This window comes from Haliotis rufescens, unplaced genomic scaffold (assembly GCF_023055435.1).
Source record: "Haliotis rufescens isolate VD_foot unplaced genomic scaffold, xgHalRufe1.0.p SCAF_16, whole genome shotgun sequence".
NCBI classification, from domain to species: Eukaryota; Metazoa; Mollusca; class Gastropoda; order Lepetellida; family Haliotidae; genus Haliotis; species Haliotis rufescens.
In genome coordinates, this window is record NW_025963846.1 from 21,240,255 (window position 1) to 21,266,580 (window position 26,326).

Consider the following 26,326-nt stretch of genomic DNA (forward strand, 5'->3'; position numbering starts at 1 on the left):
GATGTATACATTTTGTTCCAGGTTACGTTTTCAAAAATTTAATAGAAGATGTAGAAGAGGATGCCGGAAAATAGTGAAATCTCAAGCATTCTATTGGATAGTTATTGTTCTTGTGTTTTTGAATACATGTGTGCTTACTTCTGAACACTATCAACAACCCCCATGGTTGGACAATTTTCAAGGTTAGTTTTTATCAATTATAACTATTTCTGTTTTAGTGAGGCTGCATGGACAAAAATGGTTCTCAGGCACGTTTCTTAAAAAAATGGGGAGGGAGGTCTTGTTAAATTGTTTATTGAAAGCAGCAAAATGTGGAAAGTTGAAAAGAAATACAGTACACATGCACTTGGCTCTTCAATACAATGTAAGCTGTTGAGTCTACTTCAGATGATGAGGAAATTTGAAAAGTATGTTTTTATTGGCAATAATAATGACTGATATGCAGGATTTTTAGTGATGCTCCAATGCCTGAGAAACATTTCCTTTTTCCTATAGCCAAATGTAATCTCAGTTAATATATTTTTGGTTAATGTTATTTTTAATTAAGGAATCCCCAAAATACAGGAAAAGAACATGAGAAGATAATATACAATCATTTGTAATGATGACAAGTGATGAGTTTTTGAATATTATAAATCAGAAAATATTATAGAAACAAAATGTACATGTGTATATAGAATCATGATAATTATTATATATTGACATTATATAAGATACAAATAAGAGATACCTATTGAGATGATATTGATAACTAATGAAAAAAAGTAATATTTGAACAAATGTTTATTTAATTATATGCTAAACAATGTTTTTTCTTTCTCTTCCAGCCATTGCCAATATGTTTTTTGTGGTGTTGTTTACCTTTGAGATGCTTCTCAAAATGTACAGTCTTGGCTTCCAAGGGTACTTCGTGTCCCTGTTTAACCGTTTTGACAGTTTTGTTGTGTTGTTCAGTATACTGGAAGTGATCCTTATATACACGGGCGTGATGCCACCCCTGGGGGTGTCTGTGCTCAGGTGTGCTCGTTTACTCCGAGTTTTCAAGGCTACCAGGTGAGTTCCATGTGGCAAGTGATGAGTGAGTGAGTATGGTTTTACGTCGATTTTAGCAATATTCCAGCAATATCACGGCGGGGGACACCAGAAATGGGCTTCACACATTGTAACCATGTTGGGGTCTTCGGCGTAACGAGGGAACGCTTTAACCACTAGACTACCCGACCGCCCTGGGAAGTGATGAACCTGTCCACACACATTGCTTTAATGTGCTAGTAATGCATGTTAGGGACATTTGACAGGGAAAGTTTTATCAGATGTAATATGGTGGATTTTGGATATATTACATAGTAGGGCTGGGACGAGTCCAAATTTACTACCCGGTACATACCCCCTATTACCCAACCCTACCCGGGTACCTGCTGTAGGTCTCAAGAGTTGGGACCAAAATGTCTTGATTGGGAATTGTTTTACCACCCTGGTTAAAACTATTAAGATACATGTATCAAACAATCAGATCATGCGTACACTGAAGTTGACTAAAGCTTTATCTCTACTCAAACATATACAAGTCAAAAGGAATGTGTGCATCGTCAGAAAGAAATGCGAACATTAGAGACATGTAGTGTAACCACTGAGCTATAGTAAGTTTTTGTCATTTAACAATCCATCACGTGACTAACCAAGGGTCTGATTCATCCTGTGGGTACCCGGGTCCTACTCAAGACCCACACGACCTGAGTACCAGAGTTACCTGTCCCAGCCCTATTACATAAACTAAAACATTAAGACTGACTAAGGGACTGTTATCAGGGCAGTTATCGTACCTGATTGAAAGTCAAGTGTGGATTATTATCAGATAGCCTGATACATAAGTGAGTAAGTGAGTGTGGTTGTCAGTGCTTTAGCAGTATTCAGGCAATATCACAGCAGGGGGTACTAGAAAAACATGATACATACCACTGATTTGGTAAAATTTGAAGTTATAACATATATACGTTAAAATTAATTAATTATGATTGGATAAGACATGTATACAGTATTGTATTTATTACATATGAGTGAAAATCAAGTAAGAATTATGAATAGATAACATACAAGTAAAATATGGTAGATATGTGGCTTTAAAAAACAAAACTTTTTATTTTTAGATTAGAATTTGAGGCCATGATAACCTCCCATATGCATTAAACATGAACATGACGGATTTATACACGATTCCAAATTAATTGCCTTTAGCAAGCAAATTGGGGGAAAATGGGGATATTGTTCAAAAATTATTTTTTTGTATGTTCTCATTACGTGAATTCTGAGTAATTGGGAAAAAGAATTGAATTCAAATTATGAAATTTTACTGACATTTTCTGCTGATTTGGGATTAAATATCATCCCCGGAGCAAGTCTAGATAAATCCCTGGAACCGCATGCATCAGAATGTCACGTTGTACTTTGTTTCTCCAGGTACTGGTCGTCACTGCGGAACCTTGTAGCGTCACTGTTGAACAGTATGCGATCCATTGCCAGTTTGTTGTTGCTGTTGTTTCTCTTCATTGTTATCTTCGCCTTACTTGGGATGCAACTGTTTGGTGGCAAGTTCAACTTTGACCAGCAGACTCCCAGGAGCAACTTTGATACCTTCTGGCAGTCCTTGTTGTCCGTGTTCCAGGTAGGGAGGCTTCATTGCCTTGGATTGCCTCCTTGGTCTAGTGGTAGAATGTCTCCCCAGGGAGCAGAGTTTGATACCTTCTGGCAGTCCTTGTTGTCCATGTTCCTGGTAGGGAGGCTTCGTTGCCTTGGATTGCGTCCTTGGTCTAGTGGTAGAATGTCTCCCAGGGAGCAGAGTAATAATTGAGGTGATACAAATGAACACATAATCAATGTCCGCGCCATACCAAAAGACTTTTAATAGATAATACCTGTCTCAGCATTAAGGGGCTAAAACAAGGACTGGTTAGCTTGGAGTCAGTATACTGTGTCTGAGTGGGGTATTCATACAGTATGAAATTGGCATTATTCTGGACTAGTAGAAGCAGCTACGCACACGCACTGACACACACACACACGCACAGACACACACACACGCACAGACACACACACACACGCATCGCTATATAAGTGCAATAGTCTTGTACGTGATGTTAAACCCCATTTCACCTCACCACCTTGAAGGAGCAGGCAAGTTGGCAGTATTAGCAAGTTTGATTCAAGTTCACACAGAGGCAATGTTTCCACTCACACTTTACAACATCTAGACTTTGATCTGAAATAGGCATCAGGCTTAACCACTAACATTTACCCATGTCTATGCACATATTCATGTGACTATACTAATACCTCATAATTGAGGTGATACAGACACATTGTAATCAATATGTTACCATGTGACTACTAATACCTCATAATTGAGGTGATACAAACGAACATGTAATCAATGTGTTACTATGTGACTATACTAATACCTCATAATTGAGGTGATACAAACGAACACATAATCAATGTGTTACTATGTGACTATACTAAAACCTCATAATTGTGGTGATACAAACACACATGTAATCAATATGTTACCATGTGACTATACTAATACCTCATAATCGAGGTGATACAAACACACATGTAATCAATATGTTACCATGTGACTATACTAATACCTCATAATTGAGATGATTCAAACGAACATGTAATCAATGTGTTAAAGCAGCATTTATTTTACATTTGGTCCATATTTCCCAGTCTAGTAACACACAATGAATTTTCCATGAATTCAATATTTGAGCACAGGTGCAAAACAAGTGCTAAATGGTTGATTTGCTAATGTTAAATATGTTTGTATTATGAATCCCCTTTAAATGTCACACATAAGGTGATTTTTTTGGGAATAGAGTTCTTAAAGGTGATACATGACTGATTGTGATCCCCACGCTTCAGATCCTGACTGGTGAGGACTGGAACATGGTGATGTATGATGGGATCAGGGCGTATGGCGGCGTCAAGAAGCCCGGCGTCATCGTCTGTATATACTTCGTTGTGCTCTTCATTTGTGGTAACTGTATCCTTGCCTTTGATCTGTACACTCCATCTGTACTGGTCACGCACTTCCTGGACTTATAGGCCTCTAGTGACGTCATCTCATTGTTTTTACCTATTGCTTCGAATGTGAATCACAAGGCTACAGAGACGATAACCACAATGCTTTTAAGAATCTCTTTTTCAAATACATGTGCGCAGGCAAGAGATGTTTTACATCCATTTTCTAAGGAATCCTACGACCACGGGTATGGTGCTGGCAAAGCTAGAAATATTGGGATTCAAACCCATGATCAGAGATTTCTGGCGGGCCCAAGGGATGCAACTCTTCTCAGGGAATGGCAACACCTGAGACAAATGGGCCAAATATGCCCCTAGATACCATATTTTCTTGAGTATAGTGCGCACTCATGTATAATGCACACCCCCCTCTAGTGGATTCAATATTTTGGAGAAAAAAAAATTCGAATACCAAGCGCAGAAAAAAAATTACACCGTAGAGATCTACCCCTTTATCGATGAGAAACTTGGTCAGTACAAATTCGAAATTTGAGATAAAAAATCACCAGACATGTTGATTTACCGTTTAAATTGTATTTTTCGTTCTGCTAGGCATTGTTTGATATCCAGGGATTAAGATTACCTTGTGTATTTTCTCGTAAACTAAGCCGGACACAGCAATCAGCTGTACACCCGTAGTCTGGGCCCCGTTAATCTGGGTCATCACTGTTGGGAACGCTTCTTATGTTTACAAAATGACATAATTCGTTTATCCAGGCATTTGTTAGTCTAGATTATTTCAATAATGCAAGTTTTACTGTAAGGCATGGTTGGCAGCTGTCAAGTTACATTGTAGCAACATTGGGAAATATACAAAATTGTTTCAAATTTGGGCCTTGATACCATAAATAAAGGACGATGAAAACTGTTAACATTTCATTAACATACCGCCATCGCAAACAAAAACAATTTCTACACTACTATCACCTCACAGATATGTCCTTGTGAGGAAGTATTAGAATATATAGGAAGTATTGTATGTATAGGTATGTATGTATTTCACAGTTTTCCATTTAGTCAAGGCATATTTCCCTTAACACCTCCTCTCAGATATCTTGTTGAATGTCTTCTTGGCCATTGCTGTTGACAACTTGGCTGATGCCCAGAGTCTGACTGAGATCGAGCAGCAGAAGGATGAGGAGAAGGAACGAACACGATCCATCCGAAGGTCCAAAAGCAAAACTCCGGAAAAAGAGGTACGATACAACACAAGTTTTGATATAAATTCAGCCACAGATACAATTTCTGCAAATACAAAACCTCTATTACATCATTGCCATCATCCTGTATTTTGGCTACCATAACATTAGTTGTGCCAGTAATAGCATCATGCTTACCCAGAATCCTTGTGCATTTGCAAGGCGGTAAAACCTCAGTTCTTTCTTGTGTGCGCTAGAGAACATTTAAGAAAGAATAGTCTGTGTTTCTAGCACATATTGGTTTGCTGTCAGTCTTTAAGCTAAAGATTCTTCAGTTTACTTTGCATTATTAAGTAATTTTTAAGTAAGGTTTTTCTATAAATCTACAAGAATATTCTTGGTATGTAGAGAGGTAGGCTCTGTGTGTTATGATGATTTTTTGAAGCAATTTCAACACAAGTGATGATATAAATTTAGCCACAGATACAGGTTTTGCTGTTTTTAAATGCCTGATATGGAAAATTGCTGTAGAAAAAGTGAAATATATCTTGATTTTGAGTGTATTTTTCCTTACCCAGGGTAACATCGAAGAAGATGAAGGTGTTGATGTCAATGGAAATGATAACAATGAAAACGACGAAGACAAGGCATCTGTAAATCTCAGCCGACAGCCCAGCTCACGGAGGTAAGAGCAAACAAATATGCAATACCCGGTAGTATTTATCAGAAAGTTTTTAAACTGTGAAATCCCATTGATTCAGACAGGACCATTCAGAGTGAAATTATCGGAACCAATAAAGGAGTCCAAAAATAAAATGTCCAGAGTGCTAATTTTGATGTAATTGATCTTTAGCAGCGCGTGGAGTCATCCCACAGATGACACCCTTACCTTGTCAGCTTGCTGACGGGGTTAACCTCTTTGGTCATGTGGACAAGGCGTCCGACCTCGGTCAGAAGGTCTGTGGTTCGAATCCCATCACGGGACTCGGATATTTTATGGCCGCTACATTGGCGCCCAACGTGGGGCTGAGCATGTTCATAATAAATTTGAGCAAAATAAGCCTCAGTACCCTACTATGTGGCCCGGGACGTGCCTTCTGTTGACGGGGGAGTATGTAGCAGGGCGTGGAGTCATCCCACAGATGACATCCTTACCTTGTCAGCTTGCTGACGGGATTAACCTCTTTGGTCATGTGAACAAGGCGTCCGACCTCTGATCAGAAGGTCCGTGGTTCGAATCCCATCACGGGACTCGGAAAATTTATGGCCGCTATAAATACACTCTTTAGAAAATGTCAAGAGTGCTAATTTTGATGTAATTGATCTATATTTTTAGTAGGAGAGACAGCTCTGGTGATCATCATGTCCATATTGACTTGACTCCCGATCGTGACGAGCCGGGTGAATACAGAAACAGTCATCAAGTTCCTATACAAGGTACTCTCAAGTTGACCTCAACCTGTGTTTGCAAACTGAAGCCAGAACATAGATTGACTGGACTTTAGCCGGTATACAAAGACTGTAGTGTTAAAAAATTAATTTGCTCCAGAAAATGCTTGAAAGAAAATTTGCTCCAAAATTTACACACATGAACATTTTAGCTGAACATAAAATTAAATAAAATAAATAAAAAATGTTATTCTATTATTTGGTTTCTGTATGCCTTGAAGCAGTGACCAAAAATTTATGTTTTCCTCAAAAGTCCCAGCCCTAGACCCGCTTTGGTCAGTCCCTAATGAAAGGGTTGACTGTATGAACTCTGCCCGGTAATTGTTTCGTGGAAGTGAAGTTGCTCTATCAGTATAATACCTGCTCCTGCATTTCTCATACTTGTGTTTCCAGAAGAGGAGGACGACAAGGATGAGGGTACAGAGGACGATGAGGATGAGGACGAAGAAGATGAGGATGAGGACGAGACACAGACTGTCTCGACTGCCCGTCCACGTCGCATGTCGGAACTCCACATCTCCAGCAAGGCAAAGCCCATCCCACAAGCCAGCTCACTCTTCATGTTCTCACCAACAAACAGGTATGCTTGCATTCTTTTGGATAGATCAAAACTCGGCATTGAAATAAAAGTTTCGAATCGTGACACAATAATCTTGAACTGGCGAACGAAATTTAATTTTTTTTGGTCTCTAAGAGTTGTTGAGTAATACATGCTAAGGATAGGATATGTGAAGGAGAAACCACTTCTCCGAGGGATAACTTGAGATTGTAAACCCCGACAGGTGGTATATTCCCGAATGTCAGGGTTTACAATCTCAAGGTTCCTGAGGAGAAGTGGTTTGTCCAACTTATAAGGAGGCTCCCGAGGAATGTCAGGGTTTACAATCGCTGGTAATCTTGAGGAGAAATGGTTTGTTCAACTTATAAACCGACTCATCGCATAGACAACGTTTTTAATTAAATAACTGTAATAAAAACTCTCAAATGTATAACCTGTATCGGAGATGAAATATCGCCTGCAGTCGTGAACTCGGTTCAATGAAAGCAGTGACCTCGGCACGTGGGTTTCCCAACGGTGCGAAATCTGCATGTGCGTCTCGCAATGGCACGAAATCTGCACATGCGTCTCGTAGGCTGTTCGTAGTTTTTGTTCTATCAAGGGTTGACAATGATTGTAAGCCCTCCTGTGAGGTGTGACAATCATTGTTATACCTCCTGCGAGGTGTTACAATCATTGTAATACCTCCTACGAGGTGTTACCACAATTTCAAAAACTCCACATCGAGTTACACAAACAGCCAGTAGGTTTATAAGGGGAATTTAACCATGTAAAAAACCCTCACTGGGTCACACAAACACGTTGGAGGTTAATAACATTGGGGGTAGTCGTGTCCATTGTTTCAGCAGATTGTTTTTGTAACTACCCTGTATGTGCACATGCCGAGGTCGGACGATGTAGATGAGAGAAGTTCAGGATTTTTCGTTAGTGTGTAAAGTGCATCATGTTCGTAGCCCACATGGTGGAAGTAGGTTAGTGCTCCCCTCTGAGGGTGATAAGTATTCTACGCTGACGTATACATAATGTTTTCACATACTCAATGACACTCTTGTTCATGACAGTATCGTATGACTGTATGCTGTGTGACAAACCAAAGAACATGACTATGTTCATTTGGATTCAATCTCACTGTCAGGGTTTATTGGCTTGGTGTATAGTGTAATTTGGACCTGGGTTTTAGTAGTATCAGAGGCAATGGAAATTCTTGTGAGATTGCAAAACATGAATTCTTGTCACTGTAAATTGGTGTAAAATGTTGATTGCTGTGTTTGCAGATTCCGACTCTTTTGCCACAAGACCTGCAACCACTCTTACTTTGGCAACATCGTCCTGGCCTGCATCCTCATCAGTAGTGCCATGTTGGCAGCTGAGGATCCCCTCCGTTCAAAGTCTCCCAGGAACATCGTGAGTTGTCTCCCTTTACAGCAGTCCTCCATCGCACAGTATTTCCCTTGTGACTGAATTTCGTGTTCGATTATGATGATTTTCATACCTAATGTTGTAATGTGTGCGTACACATAACAATTATTTTTAATTTGGGACTATAAACTGAGTTTGAGACAACAGGGAATTGGACACATCCAGTTCAAAACTTCTAGTTTAAGACTTTGAGAGTTTGACACAATTGTGGTGTGAACACATCCGAGTTTGGGACAACAGGCTTCTAATATTTGTTGACATTGCAATTACATTAAACTACTGTTATAACGAACTAAAGGGACCAATAATGTTAGATCATTATAACGGTAGTTCGTAATAAGCATATATGCATCGTTTATACAGCTAAGGTTCTGGACCATAAACAGTTTGTTATATCCGTGAGTTTGTTGTAAGTGTGTTCGTTATATAGGAAGTTACTGTACAACTACTGATTATGGCATCACCACCTTTCAGATCCTGAACTACTTCGACTACTTCTTTACAAGTGTCTTCACAATAGAGATTATCATCAAGGTAAGTAGACCTGTCATAAATAAGCATTAGATCATGTCTAGCGAAGTGGTTAAAGTGTTCATTCGGCTTTCCAGCTTTCCAAAGATCTGGCTTCGTTTCATCACATTGGAACAATGTTTGAAGACCATTCCATATTTCTAAAAGCAAACAATCTCAAACAATCTCAAACAATCTCATTCAAATCAGTCCCTAGTTCTTGCTACTGCTAAACAAAAATCTCATTATGGGTCACGTCAGAATGACCTTTCATATAACCAGAGCGTCGCTTACCAGATAATGAAAGTGACAGTCAGAATGTGTTTTCTGATCATGCAATCTCGAAAAATGTAACACAGGGTATCCTGAATGACAGTTATGGACTTTATGACTGACCATACAATCTAGGCCATCTATTAGCCATTCCAGAATGCACTTTTGTTCAGTTTTAAATTTTGTATTGAAAATTTGTCAAAATATGTTTTGAACGTAGTTGCCAGTTTGAAGCTAGTGCGTAAAGCACGAGACAGCTGCCTCCTGATTGGCTAATGTCGATTTCTTGTCATTCATTCCATTGGTCAATCAAAGTTTGTGATAGTTCAGTCTGAGGTGACGTGTAATGGGATGTCCTCAAATCTTTGTTTAGCGGTTGCGAGAACTAAAATTTGATATTAACTCTTTCAACACCGTAGGCCGGTTATCTGGCCAAGAAGCATCGAGTCCCCAGACACCGCAGGCCGGTTATCCGGCCAAGCCGTAGTCACGTCAAAATAGTATATATTTTTATGGACCTACCTGTAATGCCATTCATTTATTAAATCTATCACATTTCACAATGTCTGAAATACATATTCCATTTTAATTTAACATTTTTTATCGTTAAATTAAAAAATTATTCACTATTTCTCGCGATGTTATTGAAAATAAAATTCTCGGACACACATTTCGACAACGGGTCCACATCGAACACGTCAAAGAGGAAAATAAGGACGTTTTAAACAAATCTTTAAATATATTATACAAAGTAATAAATAAAATCAACAAAAACATATCTAAAAGTAATCAAACTTACATCTATATTATTATTTCCATCTTTTCATGCGATCGCGGGTAATGTAAGTCAAATGACATCTCGGCTTTCGTCGCCTTGAATTCTCGGCTCGGACACGATGTTTAATGCAAAAATATATGCATGAAAAATCTTTGTCACAGCTCGTAACCTAGCACGATACATTCACGAAGTTCCATATTTTTAATATATATCGTGATTTCCTGCTCAAAACGTTCAGAATAACACGATTTAACAAAATTCTTTCGCAAACTTCTGTAATTTATCGAACACGAGCTTGGTATCACAGCTGTAATTTGATTGGCTGCCTTAGGTCACGTGCTCAAAATTGACCAATCACGAAACTTGTATCAGATTTCAGCAAGAAAGCGTCATTAGAAACCAATTTTAATCCAATGAAATCACTTGTTATAACTACGAGAAAAAACCAGTCGATGTTACGAGCGTGTAGATGAAGGAATAAGCTTTCCAGCGATGTGTCATATGCCATTCTTCGACGCACGTGTTATTCATACGAAACCTCGAAAACAGGGGTATTTCTTCATTTTACTGAGCGGACAGTCGCTGTTATCGGGAAATGGGCGATCACAGAAACTATTTGTAATTCTTTTTAAAATGATTTTCCAATTACGTAAACAATGAAAATAAAACAGAAATAGGTACGTGGATATTATGAAATCATATATTTGCCGAAAATCGTCAAGTTTTCGCTTCCTTGGTCCTTAATCTGGATGTTAACAACGTGTTAGCGTACATTTTTTATTTACAACAAATTTAATTAAGTTGTAAATGCATTTTTTTAAATAATGTGAAAAACATAACTTTCATAATTATAAACCTTAGGACCAGACCTTTCAAATGGTGTATAACATGTAGTAGCAAATATATTTTACAAGCAGGTATTTTCTTTGATAAATGTTGGCTTCATCTATCACACAAGAGTCTCTGGGAACTCGGTGTCCCAGCAGTAAACACTTCTGGTTGACTGGTGTTGAAAGAGTTAATGAGATTGTAAAAGCAACATAAAACCCAATTCACGCACTCAAGGTTCAAAGGAATAATTGAATATCTTCAATGAAGTAGTCCAAATCATTATGGCCAGTGAATGGGATAGTACTTCTGAAGAGCTTCGGGCTATTTTGTGATACCACTTGTTTTTTGCAGATCATCACCTATGGGCTGGTGTTACACAAGGAATCCTTCTGCCGCTCTCTCTTCAACATTCTGGATCTGTTGGTCGTGGCGGTCTCTCTCGTTTCTTTCCCACTGGAGTGAGTACGCTGGCACTTAAGATTTGACTGCTTTGTATCATGAAGTACTGTGTTCGACCCAATGGCAGCCCCGGTGCTGTCACACCTTTTGGAAGAGGAGGGGTGCGTTTTTAGATCAAATGTTTAAATACAGGCGATGGGTATGTGTAAATAATCTTGGAAGCACCATGCATTTGGTACTCATTTTATCACAAATTGAGATATTTATGGTCTTGTACCTGTACACTTTGTAAATCTAGGTGCCTGTACAAGTTCCAGTTAAAAAAAGGTGCACAGCTCTGCACCTGCTCTCTGGGTCTGCATATGCAGCTTGGGTTTGTGGCAGGGCATGGAATCATCCCGCAGATCTATGACATCCTTACCTTGTCAGCTTCCTGACTTGGTTAACCTTGGTCATGTGGACAAGGTGTCCAACCTTGGGTCAGAAGGTCTGTGGTTTGATCCTGTCACAGGAATCAGAAATTTTATGGATGCAACATGTTCATGAGAAAGGAGTGTATTGATGTGTACCTTGCTGGTTTAGTATTGTGTGACATGGATATTAGCTGCCATGGTGGGCTGGCTGGAGGTCAAGTATCGAATTGTTAGGTGATGTGTAACTACTGTTGACTGTTGGGAGAGTTGCCAGCGTGAATATTAGCACCAGAACTCACAGACTAGATCCATAGTTATAAACAGAAATTAAACTCATCTCAGATTACTGATGGAGGGGCAGTGGGGTAGTCCAGTGGTTAAAGCGTTCGCTCTTCACGCTGAAGGCCCGGTTTCGATTCCCGACAGGGGTACAATGTGTGAAGCCCATTTCTGGTGTCCCCCGCCGGGATATTGCTGGAATATTGCTAAAAGTGGCATAAAATCAAACTCACTCGACATATTAAGTGCCCTTCTCCAACAACGACCTTCATCCCAACTTCTAGACCAGTCTGTAAGTATAAGCGCCGGCTACAAAGACTGAGAACATACATGACAGCCCCTATAACTTATTTACAGAAGGAGAAGAGCTCTATAACTGCCTTGTAACCATTATTCCCCAATGTTTAAAGGAGAGGTTGTGCATTTCCGCTAACTTGCTGGTTTTTGTAAGTGCCCTTTTTGTCAAGTTCCTAAGCCCCCGAGGAGCTTACTACAGCACAAATGATCTATTCATGTCGATTTTTAACATGTGTTACTTGTTGATTGTGACTCATCTAACCCTGGACTATTTTGATGTATAATACCACATTTCCCTGACTGTCCACCCTAGAACTATGTTTTGGAGGTAATGTATTCTCACACAGTGAATCATGTGTCAACACAGCTCAGTACTCTCTGTCACACAGACAACTATATGTCCACGTGTCTCTCAACACAGTGTCAGTTCATCATTATTCATGTGTGAAGGAAACCATCTTTTACAAAAAAAATTCAAGTTCACCAATGTTTGATGGTTATTTTGGAGATGAGATTTGTTTTGACAATGAAAGGATTATTTCAGGAAAATATGACAGAATTTATTAATTCAGTAGCTCTTTTGAAAGTAAGTGTATAAAGCTATCATTCCTTAGATCCGTCATTCTTGAGTCACCTGTATGAGGTGTCTGAATGGACTTAGTGATTTGGTTGCTAGCTGATCAACATACCAAATGATGTTGCTCATCAAGCACTGGTTTGTCACTGGTTTGTCACTGGTTTTTCCAGACCACAGGCCACCAGGCCACCATCATATAGCTGGAATACTAATAACCAGCTATTATGTTTTGATCCCTGCACACTCTATTCATACTTAAATTAGATCTGGACATCAGTTCCTATGTTGAATTTATTTATTTATCTATCTATCTATCTATCTATCTATCTATCTATCTATCTATCTATCTATCTATCTATCTATCTAATTTCATTTCATTTCATTTCATTTCATTTCATTTCTTTATTTATTAATTTATTAATCTATTTATTTATTTATTTATTTATTTATTTATTTATTTATTTAAAGAAATGTAAAGTTGATGCCAGCTGAAACAGAATCTCTGTCATTAAATACAGTTCTAATTTTCTGTTGATTATGAATTAGAATCCCCTGAACCTCATGTACTTTTCCTTTTCCAGGATCCTAAACGTGTTAGGTTATTTTTCATTTATAATTCCTCTGAAAACTAGGATAGTCAATTCTTCAGCATGACCTAGTGTAATATGACTTTGTCATGTGCCTTTAAACATGAGGCAGTAGGGTAGCCTAATGGAGAGTGTGTTTGCTTGTCACAGATGGTCCAAGTTTCCCTCCGAAATGTGGAGCAATATCCAACTCAATTGACTCTTCTAGATGAGAAATATTATGTAGATTTCCTCACATAATCTCTCAGAATGACTATTTCCATGCTCTGTCTTATGGTGGCCCAAACAACTAAGGTGCTAATTCGCTGAACAGACTTGCATCCCTCAGGCGTGCCAGCACCAAATAATAATGGGTTTGAATCCCTGCATGATCATGGTTGTAGGTTTGTCACCAAAGTGGTAAACATCCAAGACCTGCTCCCCTCCAGCGTGAAAATCCGGTTAGAGTTGATCTTCAGCAACCGATACTTGCCGCAAGAGGCAACCATACTTGTCATAAGAGGCGGTCAGGTGGTCAGGCTCACTGACTTGGTTGATGCATGTCATTATATCCAACTATGTGTATCAATGCTTATGATGTCAATCACTGGATTTTCTGACCCAGACTTGGATTATTTACAGACCGCAGTCATATAGCTGGAATATTGCTGAGTGCACCATTAAACGACAAACAATTGATCAAATCCCACATCAAATTAACACGCTGTTAGAACTAAAATACTGTTCGAAGTGGTATTAAACTAAACACACTCACTCTCCTATGGGGAACTATAAGAGTATTACTGTATTGCAAAAACTGTTTTCATGAGAAAGATTACTGCACTGAAATAACATAGAAGGTACTTGGAAATCCAAGCAATGAAACTTGTTGTCTGAATACACTTCCTGAACATAGTGGCTTGCCATTCATCCATTGTCTATCTGCCTTCGGACATCTTGCATGTAGATCTCTTGCATATAGCATCTTATATTAATGTCACATTATTGATTTATGTATATTTATACAATTTGTCTTACAAAAATTGGGCTCCTGGAACCTCTAGTTGAGAATAGGTCTCAGCACCGTTTGCATCTCCTGGAGTCTTCTGGAACCTCTAGATGAGAATAGGTCTCAGCACCGTTTGCATCTCCTGGAGTCTTCTGGAACCTCCAGATGAGATAAGGTCTCAGCACCATGTGCATCTCCTGGAGTCTTCTGGAACCTCTAGATGAGAATAGGTCTCAGCACCATGTGCATCTCCTGGAGTCTTCTGGAACCTCTAGATGAGAATAGGTCTCAGCACCATGAGCATCTCCTGGAGTCTTCTGGAACCTCTAGATGAGAATAGGTCTCAGCACCATGTGCATCTCCTGGAGTCTTCTGGAACCTCTAGTTGAGAATAGATCTCAGCACCATGTGCATCTCCTGGAGTCTTCTGGAACCTCTAGTTGAGAATAGATCTCAGCACCATGTGCATCTCCTGGAGTCTTCTGGAACCTCCAGATGAGATAAGGTCTCAGCACCATGTGCATCTCCTGGAGTCTTCTGGAACCTCCAGATGAGATAAGGTCTCAGCACCATGTGCATCTCCTGGAGACTCTGGAACCTCTAGTTGAGAATAGATCTCAGCACCATGTGCATCTCCTGGAGTCTTCTGGAACCTCTAGTTGAAATAGGTCTCAGCATCATGTGCTTCCCTGGAGTCTTCTGGAACCTCTAGATGAGAATAGGTCTCAGCACCATGTGCATCTCCTGGAGACTTCTGGAACCTCTAGTTGAGAATAGATCTCAGCACCATGAGCATCTCCTGGAGTCTTCTGGAACCTCCAGATGAGATAAGGTCTCAGCACCATGTGCATCTCCTGGAGACTCCTGGAACCTCTAGTTGAGAATAGATCTCAGCACCATGTGCATCTCCTGGAGACTTCTGGAACCTCTAGTTGAGAATAGGTCTAAGCACCATGTGCATCTCCTGGAGTCTTCTGGAACCTCAGAGATGTTCTTGTGGTAAGAAAGCGTGATTGAGTGCAATTGAACCCTGACAGTGTGGATCTTTGCTCATGCTATCAACCACTGGTTACCCGTCCCAGTCTTGCATTACATAGCTTCTGTCAGTATACCATATAATATTTTACGAAAATACAGGGTACAGTTGCAGTAATTAATTTGATAATTTGCCTCAAGTTTCATAACCATCTCCTTGCAGTTTTGCATTTGAAAATGTCAGTTAATTTAACACTACTGTGCATGTGTGTCATCATATCAATATATGGAGGCCAAGGATGTGAGAATGAAATTTGGTTCACACGAATTGCATGAATATACTCCTCCACATCACATAATGGCTTGCATGATCATCAATTGTTTATATCAGATCTCGTTATATGTATACCATTCAAAACCAAGGTATCTTCACTCTGCTGTAATCTGCATGGCAACAAGGAAGCATGTCGTGTGTGTAGCTCCCAGCGTACAGCCTTGACTGTATTGACTGACAAAGGTCCAGATAAACTTTGTATTTGTGTAAAATACACAAAAGAGATCACCATCACCCATTTAATTATGAGTTGCTTGCATACAAATAGGCATGAAATTTTTTACAAACCTAGTAGTATAACATCACTATGCGTAATTACCCAATATAGCCTTTCAACTTGCGTACCTTTCTATGCAAATCTATATTTACTGATCAATTGGAGGCATCGCACTTGAACTCTAGTCTACTGCTGTGAATATTTGCATAAACAAGACGCTATGTCTCGCTAATTGTTAATTCGACATGTCTATCGCTGTTGTGACTTCATGCAACAATACCCACCTGGGGCAGGACAGTAACAGATACAGGTTATGAGGCACCTGAAACAGTATTTAAACAGAATTAGTAAGACAATATGAGTGACTTGTGAGTAAATACCCTGTGGTTCCAAATATGAGCCCTTGATTGAGGAAGATGCAGTTGTCAGAGGTTTGGCGGCAGGGATTTCATGCTTTTATCAACTTTTAACAGGAGATTTAATATTATTTAAGATTTATAAATGTGAATAATGTCAAAATAATTTTTTGTGTATGATGTGTAGGTGGAAAACATATAAGTGTAAATTTGGATAATTTGTCCAATTTTGAAGAAAATAGGGTTGGCGCATCGGCTTTCCAACAATTAAGATAGTAATGGCCTAAGCACTGCCAAGGAGAAGAACTAATTCCTGGGAACTGTGATCAGTAGTATGCTCCTTGTAAAACACCTCAATACAATATACCAATGGGAACAACTAGCTTCCAAAGTTACTTTTATGGTTGTTTTAATGGATATCTATTATGTATGATTTTGGAGTTTTTTTATTAAAAAATGTTGATGATTTAATATACGAATAGCATTAATTTAGTAGAAGGTACCACAAGGTTCTAGAATTGTCATGCTTATGCTTTGAAAGAACAAAAAGTGTGATTTTTGTTTCTTGTGTTTGAGAAGACACCAAGTGAGGTTCAACACGTTCCATCTCCGAATGTTTCCGTTCCTGTATCGTTGACCTTGACCTTGTGTGTTTCAGCAATCAAGCCATCTCAGTCGTGAAGATCTTGAGGGTGTTGCGAGTGTTACGTCCACTGAGAGCTATCAACAGAGCCAAGGGTCTCAAGGTAACTGTTAGGGATCCAGGTTTTTGTCATGGCATGACAGGTTAACTAGAGTAGTACCGGGCGGTCCTTTACTTTTTGTGAGTAGTATATATCTTAAAATTGAAGTAGCAGGCAAACAAAGTGTCATTTGAGGGACTTTAATCAATTTTGTTTTCAATATATTTATTTATATACTGTTGCATATTACAAATGAACTTATCATGATTCTATAATTAAACACAAAAGACAGTGATATGTATACAAACTACACAAAAGGAAATAGTTATCAACTAAACAATGAGTGATAGTTTGACTTAAATTTGTTAAAGAGGTTTGGATCAAATTTGCTAGGACAACTTAGTCCTCTTTTACAAAATCGGTTCCTGAATAGGAATCATTTCTACAGATCAACAAGGAGAAACAAATCAATGGGAAACAAAAGTAGGAGCTGGAAGAATCTCATTCAAATCAGATCTTAGTTCTCGCTACCTCTAAAAAAAGATCTGAGGACATCCCATTACGGGTCACGTCACGACCTTGCGCGAACTGTGACCGACCAGTGGAATGACTGACAAGAAGTCGACATTAGCCAATCAGAAGGCAGTTTTCTGATGCTTTACGGCACTAATTTTGAATTGGCAACTACGCCTCGAAATTAAAAATTTGAAACCTGATCAAAAGTTCATTCTGGAATGGCTAATAGTAGGTGTAGATTGTATGGATTCAGTCGTTAGGCCCGTAACTATCGTTCAGAATACCCCGTGTTAAAGTTTTTGAGGTTGCATGATTAGAAATCACATTCTGTCTGTCACTTTCATGATCTGGTAAGCGACGCTCTGATTGGTCGGATGAAAGGTCGTTCTGACGTGACCCCAAATGGGATGTCCTCAGATCTTTGTTTAGCTGTAGCGAGAACTAAGATCTGATTTTAATGAGATTGGAGCTGGAATCAAAGGATTTTTGTTTTTACATTAAAGATTTTTTATTCTTTGAAATTAGATATATTTTTATCTGTTGTCATTTCTGGCCTGTGATTGTAACCCATGATGTTTGTTTGCAGCATGTAGTGCAGTGTGTAATCGTGGCTATCAAAACCATCTACAACATCATGTTGGTCACCTTCCTACTGCAGTTCATGTTTGCTGTCATTGGAGTGCAACTCTTCAAGGTAGAAGATCCAATCTTGTTTCTTTGTTGTTTAACGTCACACTAAGCATTATTCCAGCTGTATATAATCGGGTCTGGACCAGACGATCCAGTGACTGTTATTATGAGTAATGATCCACGCCATTGGCGTCTGAGGACGCCCAAGTGACCACCCAATCCATTTGGCTGCCTCTTCCAACCGGTATCGGCTGCTGGTGACCTATTCTAACCTGGAATCCCTCGTAGTTGTACTATGTGTCAGCCTTGGCAATATATATGTTTACATAATACCTATGTTTGATTTTTGATGATTTATTATTTATTACATGACACACATATTGTATATTGTCATATCAGTCATCTTTTGCTATTAATAGAAAGTTTTTCCACTCTTGCCAAATGATTTTTATCAAAAGTGTAGACTTGACTTTAATTTTCATTTAATATGAATGATATGTCAAATCATCTGTAGTTTTAGACACATGTGGACATTTCCTCATTTTCTGCTGCAGGGACCATAAGGTTGAATTGTAAGTGAGTTTTGTAAGAGTTTTCAATACACGTTGTATAATGGTACACACATGATTTTTGCAGGGTAAATTCTTCAGCTGTTCTGATGAGTCCAAACTGACCGAAGCTGACTGCCAGTAAGTGTCTTGGAGAAAGCCTTGAAGATTGCTTTTTACTAGTTCTGAAACCTCATGAAAAACATTCATTCATGTTACATTTTTATAGTAATTCTATGACACAGATGAACAGAAGTACAATGGTGATCGAATGAGGTTTTTCGCCACTTTTAGCAAAAAAGCATTCTTCAGACCATATCATGTCAGAGAACACCAATGATCGGCTGGTATTTCTTGTGTTTCAGGGGTTCGTATATCGACTTTAGAGAAGGAGATTTTCATTCTCCGGTTGTGGAAAAACGTGTTTGGGAGGAGAACAACTTCAACTTTGATGATGTCAGCCAAGCCCTACTTACGCTGTTCACTGTGTCCACATTTGAAGGATGGCCAGAGTAAGTGTAACGGGGTTAACGGGGATTGACTGGGATCCTGTTTGTTTGTTTGTTTGTTTGTTTAATGCTGCACTCAGCAATGTTTCAGCTATAGGATGGCGGTCTGTAAATAATTGAGTCTGGACCAGGCAATACAGTGATTGACATCATGAGCATCAATCCACACAATTGGGATACGATGACATTCATCAACCAAGTCAGCGAGCCTGACCACCTGATCCCGTTAGTCGCCTCTTATGACAAGCATAGTCGCCTTTTACAGCAAGCATGGGTTGCTGAAGACCTCTTCTGACCTGGATTTTCACTGGGCACCTGTCTGCTTCAAACAAGTAGACAGGACTAAATGTAAATAGTGTCGCAGGGGTTGAACCATGGAGAGACAACCAAACACAACCAAACACATCCGCGGCGGGTTCAAGAGGAAGTTTATTGTTACAAGGGACATAACTCATGTTGTCCCTGGATGGCCATACTCGTATAGCGGTAGAGCTATCTATATGTCATTTCATGCACAACATTAGCATTCATTAGTCCTTCATATTGAATGAAAACAAACAGCATGTGTTTGTTATATAGAATTGCTCTCACCCAAATTAACAGCAAATGAGCAGTAGTATAAAAAGTATATTTAAAATGGTTTGAAATGGTTTTATTACATTACAAACCAACAAGAGAAAAATAGGACAATTTTGTACAGGCCATGGTAAGTAAGTTGATGTCCAACGTCTTTCTTTATAAGGTCCCTTTTCTCCTGGTGGGTCACAGATATGGTTTCCTATTGTACATTGTCGCACATCGTACAGACAAGACATACCTGCTTGTCATATCTTCTTGCGGGGCGGTGGGGTAGCCCAGTGGTTAAAGCGTTTGCTCATCACGCCGAACACCCGGGTTCGATTTCCGACACAGGTACAATGTGTGAAGCCCATTTCTGGTGTCCCCCGCTGTGATATTGCTGGAATATTGCTAAAAGCGGCGTAAATCCATTCTCACTCACTCATATGTCCTTGCATGTTTACACGGTTCTAGTGGACCAAAGCTCATGATGTGTGGGGCGGTGGGGAAGCCTAGTGGTTAAAGCGTTTGCTAATCACGCCGAACACCCGAGTTCGATTTCCGACACAGGTACAATGTGTGAAGCCCATTTCTGGTGTCCCCCGCCGTGATATTGCTGGAATATTGCTAAAAGCGGCGTAAAACCACACTCACTCACTCATATGTCCTTGCATGTTAACACGGTTCTAGTGGACCAAAGCTCATGATGTGTGTCTGTGTTTCAGCCTGCTGTACAAGTCCATAGATTCCAATGAAGAGTCTCGTGGTCCTATACATAGTAACCGGCCAATGGTGGCCATCTTCTACTTCATCTTCATCATTGTCATCGCGTTCTTCATGGTCAACATCTTCGTTGGTTTTGTCATTGTCACCTTCCAGAATGAAGGAGAACAGGAATACAAAAACTGCGAGTTGGACAAAAATCAGGTTTGATTTTTATCAAAAGAAATTATTTAATCATTCATTATTATCAATCATTAAGATTTAGGGTTAAACTTTTCAAAAAGATTGATTTAACAAATATAATATGAATACCAGAGAACAAACAGCCCTGATCTTCCACGGAAACAGACACCATTTCGGGTATACCGTATTCGACGAAATAAGCCCCCTTTCACCAAAGGCGCTTTCAAAATTAGAAATAATCGGCTGTTATTAGAATATTATTTTGCTCTCCAATTAATCCTCAGCCAGATTTACCTATTAATTATGTCAGCCATATCAAATTAATTGTTATAATTTTATATACAGGATGCTAATGTGAAGTTTTTTCTAAAGGCTAGGCATGCATTTGATTTAACACAGCAGATTTACTCGCCAAAATATTACTTTTGCTATATATTTGTCAGTCTCATCGTTTAAATATGAAATACCAACGGACGGATCTTGTATAGAACTTCTTACACAACACATGACTTCATGAACTGAGCTGTATATGTGTATATGTTTGTCATTGTAGCGCAAATGTATAGAGTTTGCCCTAAAAGCGAAGCCCATGCGGCGCTACATACCCAAGGCAAGATGGCAGTACAAAATCTGGTGGTTTGTCACATCGAAGGCCTTTGAGTACGGCATCTTCGCCCTAATTATGATCAACACTGTCACACTAGCCATGAAAGTAAGTATGTGACTAATTATTATGACAGCAATGTATAGACCATTAAGTTTAACCCTCAGACGATATATATTAACCTCATATTACCTTCACATTACTGCAAGCAGTAATATAACCTTCATATTACCTTTCACAGTACTACCAGCAGTGTTATAACCCTCATATTACCCCCACAGTACCACCAGCAGTGTTATAACCTTTATATTGCCTGCACAGTACCACTAGCAGTGTTGTAACCCACATATTACCCTCACAGTAACACCGGCAGTGTTATATCCTTCATATTGCCCTCATAGTACTACCAGCAGTCTTATAACCTTTATATTACCCTCAAAGTACTACCAGGAGTGTTATATCCTTCATATTACCCTCAGAGTACTACCAGCAGTGTTATAACCTTTATATTACCCTCAGAGTACTACAAGCAGTGTATATCCTTCATTTTACCCTCACAGTACTACGAGCAGTGTTATAACCTTCATATTACCCTCAGAGTACTATAAGCAGTGTTATAACCTATGTATATTACCCTCAGAGTACTATAAGCAGTGTTATATCCTTCATATTACCCTAAGAGTACTACGAGCAGTGTTATAACCTTCATATTACCCTAAGAGTACTACGAGCAGTGTTATAACCTTCATATTACCCTCAGAGTACTACGAGCAGTGTTATAACCTTCATATTACCCTAAGAGTACTACGAGCAGTGTTATAACCTACATTTTACCCTCACAGTACTACAAGCAGTGTTATATCCTTCATATTACCCTCAGAGTACCACGAGCAGTGTTATAACCTTCATATTACCCTCAGAGTACTATAAGCAGTGTTATATCCTTCATATTACCCTCAGAGTACTATAAGCAGTGTTATAACCTTCATATTACCCTCAGAGTACTACAAGCAGTGTTATAACCTTCATATTACCCTCAGAGTACTATAAGCAGTGTTATTACCTTCATATTACCCTCAGAGTACTACGAGTAGTGTTATAACCTTCATATTACCCTCAGAGTACTATAAGCAGTGTTATAACCTTCATATTACCCTCAGAGTACTACAAGCAGTGTTATAACCTTCATATTACCCTCAGAGTACTATAAGCAGTGTTATAACCTTCATATTACCCTCAGAGTACTACGAGCAGTGTTATAACCTTCATATTACCCTCAGAGTACTATAAGCAGTGTTATAACCTTCATATTACCCTCAGAGTACTATAAGCAGTGTTATAACCTTCATATTACCCTCAGAGTACTACGAGCAGTGTTATAACCCTTCATATTACCCTCAGAGTACTACGAGCAGTGTTATAACCTTCATATTACCCTCAGAGTACTATAAGCAGTGTTATAACCTTCATATTACCCTCAGAGTACTATAAGCAGTGTTATAACCTATGTATATTATCCTCAGTACCACCAGCAGTCTCAGGAGTTTGTGAAGGCCCTGGACTATCTCAACATGATCTTCACAGGAGTATTCACAGTGGAGTTCCTCCTCAAACTAGCAGCCTTCAGGTTCAAGGTAAAATTGTTCAGTATCAGTGACATGCCATATCATAATCATCCTGTCATGTCATTTGGTGATTATTTGTCATGCCATATGTTAATGATCATGTCATGTGGTGATTATCATGTCTTGTCATGATTGAAATATCATTTAAGGGTTTATCATGTCAAATCATGATTGATGAAAATGTCATGGTTATTATCATGTCATATCATGATTGAAATGCCATTTGGTGATTATCTTGTCATATCATGACTGAAATATCATTTGGTGATTATCTTGTCATATCATGACTGAAATATCATTTGGTGATTATCTTGTCACATCATGACTGAAATGCCATTTAGTGATTATCTTGTCATATCATGACTGAAATATCCTTTAGTGATTATCTTGTCATATCATGACTGAAATGCCATTTAGTGATTATCTTGTCATATCATGACTGAAATGCCATTTAGTGATTATCTTGTCATATCATGACTGAAATATCCTTTGGTGATTATCTTGTCATATCATGACTGAAATGCCATTTAGTGATTATCTTGTCATATCATGACTGAAATATCCTTTAGTGATTATCTTGTCATATCATGACTGAAATGCCATTTAGTGATTATCTTGTCATATCATGACTGAAATGCCATTTAGTGATTATCTTGTCATATCATGACTGAAATATCCTTTGGTGATTATCTTGTCATATCATGACTGAAATGCCATTTAGTGATTATCTTGTCATATCATGACTGAAATATCCTTTGGTGATTATCTTGTCATATCATGACTAAAATACCATTTGGTGATTATTATGTCTGATGTCATGATTCAAATGCCATTTGGTGATTACCATGTTATATGATGATTGAAACGTCATTTAAGGATTTATCAAGTCAAATCATGATTCAAATGCCATTTGGTGATTGAATCATGTCATATCATGATTGATATGCCATTTTGTGATTATCATACGTCATATCATGATCGAAATGTCATTTGGTGATTATCGTGTCATGTCATTTGTCATGATTATCATGTCATATCATATGGCAATTATCATGTGTAAATATGACCTTGGCACCAGCATTCCTTCTCAAAGTATCTGCTTCCAGTACAAGGTAATGTATCTCAGTATCCATGTCATATCATATGGTGATTGTCATGTCATATGGTGATACTCATTTTCTGTCATATGGTGGTTATCATGTCATGTGATAATTATGTCATATCAGTTATAATGGCATATGATGATTATCAGATCATGTTGTTGTTACCATTTCATATTCTGATATCGTGATCTCAAATTGTAAATATATATTAAAGCATTTTATTGTCGCAATTTAACAAATTCCATGAAAAATGACAATTTTACTGATGTCCACTATATTTATACCTACTTTTTCAGAATTATTTTGGAGATGCTTGGAATGTGTTTGACTTCATCATTGTACTCGGTAGCTTTATTGACATCATATACACTGAAGTGAATGTAAGTAGTCCCGTTTGCTTCCTCTCCATTGTTGACTTTCTCTTCTGGATGTGTTTGTTCAGGAAAGAGAAAGTGAGATCAACCCAGACGAGTGCATGATTTTTTTACACAATGGCTTCTGATTATTGAGTTCCATCTTCTGACTTTGGAATGACTAAGCATGATGCCATGTTGGAATGAGTGGCCAATATTTCTTGAGATTAGTTTTGTGTCAGTGTGGTTGAACCTGGCCACAGTTGGTGATGCAGGCGTGGGTGTGTTTGTTATGGGGCAGTTGAACCCAGGCCAAGGATGCCAGTCAGGTTCAAGATGAATCAGAAATCAGATTGTGGACTCTTCCAGACTTGAATATTCACAGACCGCCATCATATAGCTGTAATATGTGTGCGTGGTATAAAACAACAAAAATTGAGTGAATTAGTTAGATTTCATGACCCATTTTGCAATATTCCTGCAAATATCATGTCAGAGGACACCCAAGGTCAGGCTGCACCCATTCTACCCATGTTGGGGAATGATACTGTTTATATGTCAGAGAATGGTATTGACACAATGAAATTATCATCCAAGGCTGGTTTACACAGGAGATAACACTTCGTTGAGATCAAATGACCTCACTAATATCTCTGCCATTGTCGCTGGTTAGCTGTATATTTACATTTACACAGTTTACAAACTGAAAAATTTGAAAGAATGATTTTGGATTATATCTCACCCTTGTGTCTTTGGATATCAAATATATCAACACTCATCGATAAAAGTTTAAAACTCCTCGTGAAGCCTCAGAGTTTTAATGCTTTGCCGCCTTGTGTTGATATATTTGATATCAAAAGACACTCGTGCGGAATTCGCTATTTACCATGAGCAAGAAGTCTTGTGGAACAAGGGAGATGTAGATGGAGAAATTATCCTTACCTTGAGGGGCGCCGAAGACCTGGGTTCGATTCCCGACATGGGTACAATGTGTGAAGCCCATTTCTGGTGTCCTCCGCCGTGATATTGCTGGCATATTGCTAAAAATGGCGCAAAAACAAACTCACTCACTCACCTTACCTTGTTTTGATTGGCTGCGTGGCACATGTGTATTGTTGCCATAGCAACCACACCTGACTTTATTCTGTGACTGCTGGCTGGTGGTTCAACAAGACTGGCACTGTTTGTCAAGATTGCTCCAAAACACGAGTGATTGCATTTGACTGTATGTCATCTGAAGCCTCTGTTGGAATGACTTGTAGTTTAACTCCTATTTGAAGTGTCTGAAACCTAACTGCACTTGAAACATGACTTTCTCTTTGTGTTGAAACATGAAACGTCTATGGCATGTATCCTTTGCACACTGTACTAACTATGGCGGCCTAATTTAATATAAATGTATTTTAAGTAATGTCTAGAAGTAACAACTACATTTCTATGGTATTGTGACTGGTAGTGTGTTTAAGCATATATATTTGATATGTAGACTTGAACATCTTGTGATTTATATATATATATATATATATGATCTTAACATAGGTGTTTCAGTAGCATCATTTCACCTCATTTCATTCATGATTGTATTCCAGAAATTGGTTGTAGGGTGATATTTAATTTTTAAATGTTTTAAAATGAATTTTTCCACAGTGAACAGAATAATCGGTGTGATTGTCGGTCAATATTCTGTTGATTGATATTTGATCCAAATCCATTTGTATCCAGCATTTTGTGGATTGCTGAGTGCAAAGTTTGAGTGGTGCCTGCATAGGGATTCTTGCTGATTGGTTATGCCTAGGGAATGTTGCCATGGAAACGGAAAGGAGTTCAT

At 38.7% G+C, this 26,326-nt stretch overlaps 1 protein-coding gene across 1 annotated transcript in view; it reads left to right on the forward strand.

Annotated features, from left to right (window-relative positions):
• Nucleotides 1-26,326, forward strand: part of LOC124122657 (muscle calcium channel subunit alpha-1-like) — a 149,194-nt gene that overhangs the window by 81,954 nt on the left and 40,914 nt on the right. The window contains exons 12-30 of the mRNA XM_048396979.1: nucleotides 22-182; nucleotides 828-1,053; nucleotides 2,458-2,662; nucleotides 3,925-4,045; nucleotides 5,134-5,279; nucleotides 5,801-5,907; nucleotides 6,559-6,659; nucleotides 7,065-7,251; nucleotides 8,505-8,634; nucleotides 9,124-9,183; nucleotides 11,393-11,499; nucleotides 17,122-17,209; nucleotides 18,249-18,356; nucleotides 18,929-18,981; nucleotides 19,206-19,352; nucleotides 20,633-20,834; nucleotides 21,367-21,525; nucleotides 22,941-23,051; nucleotides 24,442-24,525. Of these exons, the coding sequence (XP_048252936.1) occupies nucleotides 22-182; nucleotides 828-1,053; nucleotides 2,458-2,662; nucleotides 3,925-4,045; nucleotides 5,134-5,279; nucleotides 5,801-5,907; nucleotides 6,559-6,659; nucleotides 7,065-7,251; nucleotides 8,505-8,634; nucleotides 9,124-9,183; nucleotides 11,393-11,499; nucleotides 17,122-17,209; nucleotides 18,249-18,356; nucleotides 18,929-18,981; nucleotides 19,206-19,352; nucleotides 20,633-20,834; nucleotides 21,367-21,525; nucleotides 22,941-23,051; nucleotides 24,442-24,525 (2,503 nt within the window). The remainder of the gene's footprint in view (nucleotides 1-21; nucleotides 183-827; nucleotides 1,054-2,457; nucleotides 2,663-3,924; nucleotides 4,046-5,133; nucleotides 5,280-5,800; nucleotides 5,908-6,558; nucleotides 6,660-7,064; nucleotides 7,252-8,504; nucleotides 8,635-9,123; nucleotides 9,184-11,392; nucleotides 11,500-17,121; nucleotides 17,210-18,248; nucleotides 18,357-18,928; nucleotides 18,982-19,205; nucleotides 19,353-20,632; nucleotides 20,835-21,366; nucleotides 21,526-22,940; nucleotides 23,052-24,441; nucleotides 24,526-26,326) is intronic.